This window comes from Perna viridis, chromosome 3 (assembly GCF_037379345.1).
Source record: "Perna viridis isolate PV_CMFRI_1.1 ecotype Kerala chromosome 3, ASM3737934v1, whole genome shotgun sequence".
NCBI classification, from domain to species: domain Eukaryota; kingdom Metazoa; phylum Mollusca; class Bivalvia; order Mytilida; family Mytilidae; genus Perna; species Perna viridis.
In genome coordinates this window covers 60,315,075-60,324,169 of record NC_142447.1, presented here as the reverse complement: position 1 = coordinate 60,324,169, position 9,095 = coordinate 60,315,075, and the positions used below count along the sequence as shown (strand labels likewise).

The 9,095-nt window shown below is 32.7% G+C and overlaps 1 protein-coding gene across 4 annotated transcripts in view; it reads left to right on the top strand.

Moving 5' to 3' along the window:
- Positions 1-2,545: 2,545 nt before the first annotated feature.
- LOC148623186 (tetratricopeptide repeat protein 37-like) overlaps positions 2,546-9,095 on the top strand; it is a 47,435-nt gene continuing 40,885 nt past the window's right edge. The window contains exon 1 of one of the 4 annotated variants that reach the window (XM_088573775.1): positions 2,546-2,754. Coding sequence is in view for 1 of the 4 variants with exons in the window: in XM_088573773.1 (XP_088429899.1) it covers positions 4,294-4,305 (12 nt within the window). In the remaining 3 variants the exon portion in view is untranslated. Of the gene's footprint in view, positions 2,755-4,111; positions 4,306-9,095 lie in introns of those variants that run through there. The other 3 variants (XM_088573774.1, XR_015920795.1, XM_088573773.1) reach the window with 3 other exon arrangements.

The window sequence follows — 9,095 nt, the reverse complement described above, 5'->3', positions numbered from 1 at the left end:
GTCATTTGTGCATTACTTGTATTATACTTATTATCCACCAAAATGTATACCGACTTTCAAACAATTGCACCAAGCAACTGGGAATTATTTGAAGTAAAAATCCAACATGCCATTTTCAAAATATGGTATGTCATGTAAATACTTTACCCTCTCCCTAACCGTTAGATAGCGTGATCGCATCGGATGCAGGAGGTTGTGGGTCAATCGGAACACCTCAGCCTTCCTAGTTACGCAAAATAATTCTTTTTTAGTGTAGCGGAAATGGCCGAATAGTTGCGATTGGTTGTAGGTTTGATCCCCAGTTGAGTCACACTAAAGACTTTGAAAAATTGGCAGTCATTGCACGCGGTATTTTTTTTTTTGCTGGCTCGGAGTCAAAATAATGTGTCCGAGTTTGGTGACATGCCTACCTGCTAGTTCTTGCTTCTGTGAGCTAGCACAATAAAGATTCGTGTCGGACTAATACAAAGCAGAGTCTGTTCGATTGTTTAGTTGTTCCCATCCTGAAATAAGTGAAATGACTGCCATGAGTTGTTAAATCTTAATCAATCAATCAATCATTGACCCATCCTATAATGTAATTAAAGTCTCATAAATCAGAAACTCAAACTGGATTTTTTTGCCGAAAAAGTATATATACCGAAATGTCATTATAACAAACATCTGGTTACGGTGCGACATTTATGGCAAGCCGTTGTGGAATATATTCCCCATTTATTGATATCAATAAATTATTTATTGATATTAATAAATGAATAATTGATATAAATAAATTGACATTTTTTTTATATCAATAAATCTTACATATTTATTAACATATTGATAAATATATATTAATATCAATAAATGATGTATCAACATGTTAATAAACATTTATCAACATGTTGATAATTAATTGTTGATATCAGTACATTGTTCAATTTATTAACATGTTATTAAATCATTTATTGATATCAATAAATAGCTGAATTATTAACGTGATGATAAAGAGGGCACCACTTAGGTGCTTTCTTCTTGGTCAGAAATGTGTTTGTAATTAAAACTAAGAACTTTTTTTTTTCATTGTGCTGCTTAATATAATAAACTTTTCTTACTTAAATATTGATGTAAATCAGGGGCCTGTTAAACGAAGATATCCTAAGACATATCTTAGGCCATGGATTAGGATAGTCTTATGATCATCTTAAGACGAATTAAGCTGAAGTTACACACCTAAACTATCTTAAGACCATCGTTTTTTCTTATTCTATCAACTATTATGTTTCCATTTTCTTTTCAGTCCTTTTGTTTTCTCAGAAATTTTTCTCAGAATGACCACTTTTGTACTATCACTTTATCTAGATAGTAGTGTTGATAATAATCCCTTCACTCTTCTTGCTATAAAATACCTAAATGCTTGATGCTGATGATCAAAGTACATGTTGAGCGGTTTATTCATCACGTACAAATACGTACAGTATACATAAAGGCATTTATTTTATCCTATATATATTTATGTACTGTTTCCTCAAAAAGATTTTCTTTACTTCTATAAGATGTATCATTATTTCCATTATTTATTTCATTTAGACAATTGACATGATAATTGTGTATAAATAACTTGTATGATTATATATATTTTCATTTGCTGTCCGTGCGAGACCCGACAGGGTAGTCAAGAACAATAAAACTCCCTTAGTAGTAAATGTATATGTATTTAGATGCTATGCTGTATTGGGAGACTCAACCTGCTACCCAATCCTATTAATTTCTGAATAAAATACGTTTGAATTCGATTTATTTGAATTTTTAATTATACATTACATTAGTTTTATATTTAATAGATGTATACATATTAAGTCTTAAAACACTTCTATAATTCATATAATTTATGCTCATTTTTTGTATATTTATTATGATCTATCTTCATTCCGATGTTTCCATGAATGAATTATAATCACATTTTATGGCGAGAAACTAGCTGTAAAATTTAAAACCAATAAAGAATCTGAATCTGAATCTGGTAACAAATTAGTTCATAATACAGGTATTTCGTTTACCGTTTTCTTGTACCGAAATCGATAAGTACCGAAATGACAATAACATTGGATCTTACCCGGCATGCAGGTCTTCCGGAACAAGATTTAAAACATGTTTATCAGGCACGAGACCGCAATTAATTTTCAACTTCAAGTGCTTTTTAATACACACATTTGAGCAGATTAAAAAAATTCCACTGGCGCAAACTGAATAAAACTTCTCTGGCCTAAAGATATGTATGTGGCAGAGTGGAATTTAACCAGGAATTGACTGTGGATATAATATTCATTTAATGTTACTCTTTCTATATATTTTTTATTGTATTTTATTTATTATATGATATATGATTTGAGATTAATAAACGAATGGTTTATATGTTTATTAAAACCTACTCACATTTATATTAAAATGTATACATATTGTTATTTGTATCAGTTTAATTGATAATCATTTACTTTGACTGATGGATTTACCTATCAGCTGATGAGCTATTTATAGAACTCTTTATTTCTCTTGTTTATTGGTCTATTCAGGTCACATGTACTTTAAAATTCTCTTTGGGGTTTCCTTTGGAATGTGAATATTATTCTCTTTGAGTTTGCTGAGCTGGATGGCAGACATATTGATTTCCTTGAGATTTTTATAACTTAGTCTATAGTTTCTGCCTAGTATTTCAACATAAATCTACTTTGGAAGTTTAGTTGTATTGCTGAGTTTCTGGAACTTGTATTTGAGGTTTTGTATGATGTGTCATACTGTATTATACCAGACAGTTAACCTGACCTTTTCATCTATTTGAGAGGGTCAATTAATTTTATTTGTAACAGATTCCAATCTGCCTTATCAATAAAAGAACCCTAAATAATCCATGTGTATTTTGTGGATCCTAATATGGTTTCATGTACAAACAGGATTTTATATATAAATTGTAGAAAATTTTACCATCATTTTCTGAAATTAATACGTATAATTCGGAGATGGAGTAAACATGACAAATGAACGGAGTTAAAAGTCCTAAATTTTAACCTACCACTGAACCAAATCACAACTTTTAGTCAGAATTGATTAATGAAAAAAAAATCTCATGTAATTTTAACCTATTTTCTACCAATTAGAGGCAAAACTTCAGCAAATAAGTTTCCAGTAAAAATATGGAAAAATGTGGAAGGTACCTACTACCAAAGTTGGAACTATATTTATAACGAAAACCAAGGGGAATTAATTGTGTTCTTGTACCATCATTCGTTCAATTTATTGATATTAATAAATGATTTATCAACACGTTAATAATTCATCTATTTATTGATATCAATAAATCATTTAATAACATGTTGATAAATATTTATTAACATGTTATTAAATATTTATTGATATCAATTAATAGGGAATAAATTCCACAACGGCTTGCCATAGACATTGACGGACAGATATTTGGCCCAATACTTAGAATGAAGACAAAGTAGTACTGGACAGACACTAAATTCCAACCGGTACTGGGATGTCGTGTAGATCAGTTTATACATTCATTACTCGAATCAGAGTGAAGTGTATTAGAGACTTAAAAATCATTGGAATGCTTGACAAAAAGATGGTTAATTAAAACATACTTTCAACAAGAAAACCAAGTGCCAGTTTCAAGGATTATGCCCATGTACTTGAGGTCGGGATTTTTTTTAAAGAAAAAAGAGTTACGATGTGTTTTAACAGCAAATATTGCACTTAAACTATTTATATGAAGTATATAAGTTTATATGGTATACCAGTCGACCCCAACAGAAAACTTCATATAAATAGTATAAGTGCAATATTTGCTGTTAAAACACATGATTTCGTTTTTTTTTTTCATGTCAACAAACCAAAAACCCCCAAAAATCCCCCCCCCCCAAGTACCTGTGGTTTTTAGTGGTGTTCAAGTTGCTCATTTACTTCTATTGCTTTGTACGTATTTATTTGGTTATTTTATGTTCATTGTTGTACGTGTCTGTTTTCTCTGTTGCTCTGTGTCCCTGGATTACATTCTTCAGGTATCCGCTAAAAAAATCTTGATTTCCTTGATAACTCTTCCGTGTTTTAGGCCCTCCCATTCTTGACAGGTTCCCGGTACAGAAAATAACTATAATACATAGGCATACATCTGGTCAAGATGAGAACAGCCCATGAAAAAAAAAATATCTCACTCGACATTTGGAAAATTCATGCACACTTTTATGTACTGATAATACATGCTGGTTTAACAGATAGAAGTTGAACAGTAGGTTTGACGCTGAAAATTTTATGCTTAATCAGGTCAAATAATATATTTATTTTATGGTATGGTCTAAATTGTGTAAGTGTAACCCGTAGTGGACGTACCCGTAGCCGTAGGGCCGTACCCAAATACTATTTTGCCCATTTTTTCATTGTTACTTGATATTTCCATTAAGTTGGTACACTTTTACAAAATAACATGTTGGTTAGGCTAGAATTATTGATTTTTAAAATGTCCGTAGAAAAAATGGATTTTATTCGATTTTCTTCTTTCAAAAGGTTCATAACATGTTATCCGAAATTCCCGTACCAATAAAAAAAAAATCAAAGTCCTGTATTTTTTGTTATCTGTGCTAATTTAATGCATATTTAAACATCATAATATTGTAACGATTTTCATTGACAGTCAATCAAAAGCATATCTTACCATCTTTATGAGACTGTTTTTCATTCTGGATAAGATCATATCCATTCTTTGCTGGCATGGGATTGATGCTAGGTACCGTACGGTGCAGAATTCAAACTCAATCTCTTCCTTTTTAAAAACAATATCAAATCTTTCAAAACTTTATCCAAAGTCTTAAGGCGAAGTTTTAATTCCTTAATGATTTTAGAAAACTTTAAATTCGGACAAGAAAATGAGAAATAGTCAATAAATAGTTGGGTACGTTGACTTCCGGTTACACATTATAGACTTTTTGACTTAAGAAAACCGATCAAACAAGAAATTTCAGAAAAATACACATCATTTTCATTGATGAGAAATGAACTGAAACGGACTTTTGCACATCTCGTGCAATTTTCCATTCTTAACATACCGTAAGATGAATATTTTAGTATTAATTGGTACGGATATGGGTACGGGTATGGGTTACACATTTTAAATCCTACCTTATTTTATGCCATCTTACTTAGCAAAAACATCAAGCTCAGCATATTTCATGATTATCTGGTGTTCATAATGTATGGTCAATTATCTTCAAGTAGTCAATATTATAGACATTATTCCATATTTTGGAAACCCAGAATTGTTCCGGAATGATACGGCCCTACTGGACAAAAACTGGTACCAAAATAAACATACTCATATAACAGAACTTCTGTCTGAAACCTTGTTGGACCTCCAAAAAGATCATAATTGGCGCTAATGTGCCATTTATAGAAAGTATTGTTTGGCCTTAGAATTATATATTTTCTACTTCTAATTCACAATGATTTCCCGTCTGAATTTCTCCCTTGCTCTTCATTGACGATTGAGTGACCTGCAATTTTACCCAAAATTATCTTTATCAGAAGTGGGGAAAAGTATAAATTTATTAGTTTTTTCCAAATTTGGAATATCTTCTATACAATTATGGTAGCTCAGTGCATGCAGTATCATGTTTTATGGAATACTTAAAATAGATATTGACCAAAGTCGGTATTTCTTTTAATCGTTCTCTAAAACATGATATTGCATGTATCAAGCTGACATACCTATTTTCCCATTGAGTGAGTTTCTCTTCAACACGATTTAAAAAAAAATATTTTGGTATACATTAAATCAGATCATGAAGATTTCCATTTCCTGTTACCTGATGTTGAATATTGCACGAAAAAACCGGGTTATTGTTGGTACTTCCCATCTGGAAAGTCATTTTTAGCTCACCTGGCCAAAGGCCACGTGAGCTATTGCCATCACTTGACATCCGTTATCCATTGTCCTTTGTCGTCTGTAGTCTTTAAGAATTTTTCAAAACTGTTCTCCTTTGAAACTACTGGACCAATTGAAACCAAACTTGGTGTGAATGTTCCTCGAGGTATCCTGCATAGAACTGATGTGAGGACTTTTGATTTGTCGAAAAACCTGGTGGCTGTTACTAAAAATAGAACATAGAGGTCAGACAGTAGTTTTTCACATATATCTCCAAAACTGTTTAACCAAATTCTTTCAATAGCTGAAATGATCCTTATTTTTAGGACTACAAAAGTCTTCTGGCATAAAAGTTGTCTGATGACTCCTTATAAGAGTTATAGCCCTTGAAAGGGGAAAATGACTGGGTTTTTTTAGTTTTCAGCCAATGCAGGGTAGGAAACTCATAGAAAATATCTACCAAACCACAGGGTTGGTTAAATCAAAAAGTTACCTGTCCTGATTAAAACTTGCCAGCCCTGAAAATTTATGCAATAAAATGCCAATCAGTTTTCCTTTTCAGATTCTAATGTATTTTAATGTTTAAAATGTTAGCATGACAAAAAAAGTATATTTTGATAAACCTAAAGATGTTCTGTAATATTTATGACATGATTTGTCACTTGATGAAAACACGCTGCAACAAGTGAATATGTAATTGAGACACTACTGGTGACTTTAAAGAGCATTTCAGTTTTAGCGGAAGGATTTTTGGTCTACAGTGTAATTCAGCATGCAATCTGCTTTAAGTAAATGAAAATTTAATTTTGATTAGTCCATACCTGCTAAATTTTGAAAGTTCCCATAGGGGTTTTTCAGGCAAGGCGTGTGAAAGGATAATTTTGCGACATATTTTGCAAGCTGTATGGGTTTTACTGCTGTAATGTATGAATAAGACAACCAACCACTTCTGTAATACAGTGATTTTTTTCAGTTGAACAGCATGTGCATGCAATGTAATGAATTGATGTTTGTAAGCCCCTTTTTGTGGTGGATTCCTCCAAATCTAATTGAAATGCTGATTGATTGATTGTTGGTTTTTAACGCCCGAGCAGCAATATATCAGCTATATTCAGGCGAAGAACATGAAATGGATGATAAAATGAAGATGAAATGATGATGATATGAAAAAGGGATGGGACACAAGGGCAACAGGGTCGATAAATTTAGATTGCCACTAGAAAAAGGGAAGGATGGGTAGAGTTGGGCAATTTCGCCTCCTGTGGCAGAGCGCAAAGGTTCCTACTCCTATCGAATACCCAGCAGGGTTCTTTAACGTGCGAGGAACGTGGCATCTTTCCCAACACATTGCACCACTATGGTTTGTGGTCAGGTTTCCTGTAGTATAGCCTGACAACCCCAGCATGTAACATGCCAGGGGTACCCCATTCCACCACCTGGGGCATATAGTCTAGTTGCTCTCTGGGCAGAGTGCCTAGCCCCTGGTTCAAAAAAGTCCAAAATATTGTCGTAAAGACACAACTTTTACAAATTTAACAAGAACAAATTAATTTTTTTCCCTTTCCTTCAATTTTTTTCGTTTTATAAGCGTGATCGCTATTGGTTGATTCAATAAAAATTGAGATCTAGTCAAAACGTGATAATGTAACATTACTTGATCGGTTTGATTCTTCAGTAAAGTTATGAATGAGGTAATACCTAGAACTTGTTACAAAAATAGAAAAGGGTAATCCCAATCACCTGTAAAAATAGCCCGACCACTGTGCTTTTGAAATTTAATATTTGGTCGCCCGATTGTAAAACAGGCAGTCTCAGGCAGTTGGGCGGGCTTTAATTTCCAACTCTGGCCAAAGGCCAAGTGAGCTTATGCCATCATTTGGCGTCCTTCGTCGTCGTTGTTGTGGACAAATTTTAAAAAATCTTCTCCTCTGAAACTACTGGACTGACAGGTTTTAAACTTGGCATGCTTATTCCTTAGGGTGTTCTGCACAAAATGTTGGGATTTTTGATCCATAAAAAAACATGGCCGCTGTTACTAAAAATAGAACATAGGGGTCAGATTGTAGTTTTTTGCAAATAACTCAAAAACCGTTGCCTTTAGCAAATTTCTGGAAGGGTAAAATTGTTCAGCATCATGGGATGGACCTATGCCAAAATTTACAAAACGATTGGTCAACTGATGTAGCATTTTTTTTTTGCATTTTTTGCGTGTGCAATTTTGAAAATCTTCTCAAAATCCATTGAACAGAATTCAATGAAAGTTGGCATATATGTTCCTTAGGGTGTCCTAACAGATTGATTGTTGGGATTGTTGATTCATGAAAAAACATAGCTGCCATTACTAAAAATAGAACATAGGGTTAAGATGGCAGTTTTTTGCAAATAACTCCAAAACCGTTGCCTTTACCAAATTTCTGGCATGGGTATAATTGTTAAGCATCATCAGAAGGACCTTTGCTGAAATTTTCAAAACCATTCATTGACTAATGTAGGAGTTACGACCCCTGAAACAGTTTTTTTTTTTTTTTTTTTTTTCAGATGTACAACTTGTAAATCTTCTTCTCTAAAACCATTTAAGATCATTGAATGAAAATAAGCATAATAATTCTTTATATTCAAAATGAATGTTGTGATTTTAAATCCGTGAATAGATATGGCTGCCTATACTAAAAATGGAACTTAGGGGTCATAAGACAGGTTTTTAAAAAAAATTCAGAAACTTGTTGCCTTTAGCAAAATTCTGGTTCAGGTCATGAAAATGCTATGAAAATCATTTTCTGCATTTGACAATTTAGTTGATTTTAACTTAGCCTGTCTCATTCCTCAAGTTTTTCAAATAAGCAAATGGTTAACAAGGTGAGTGATTCAGGCTCTCTTGAGCCTCTAGTTCAAAGTTTTTTGCTATTTTTAATGTTATTTCTTTCAAAAATCTTTTCCTCTGACACTATTTTACCAATTGAAACAAAACTCGGTATAAGTGTTCCTTAAGGTATCCTGCATAGAATTGAGATCAGGTTTTTTTATCCGTCTAAAAACATGGCCACTGTTACTAAAAATAGAACATAGGGGTCTGACAGTAGTTTTTCACATTTATCACCAAAACTGTTAGGTTTAAACAAATTCTTTCAATAGCTGAAATGATTCTTATTTTTAGGACTACAAAAGACTTCAGGCATAAAATTTGTCAGGCACTTTC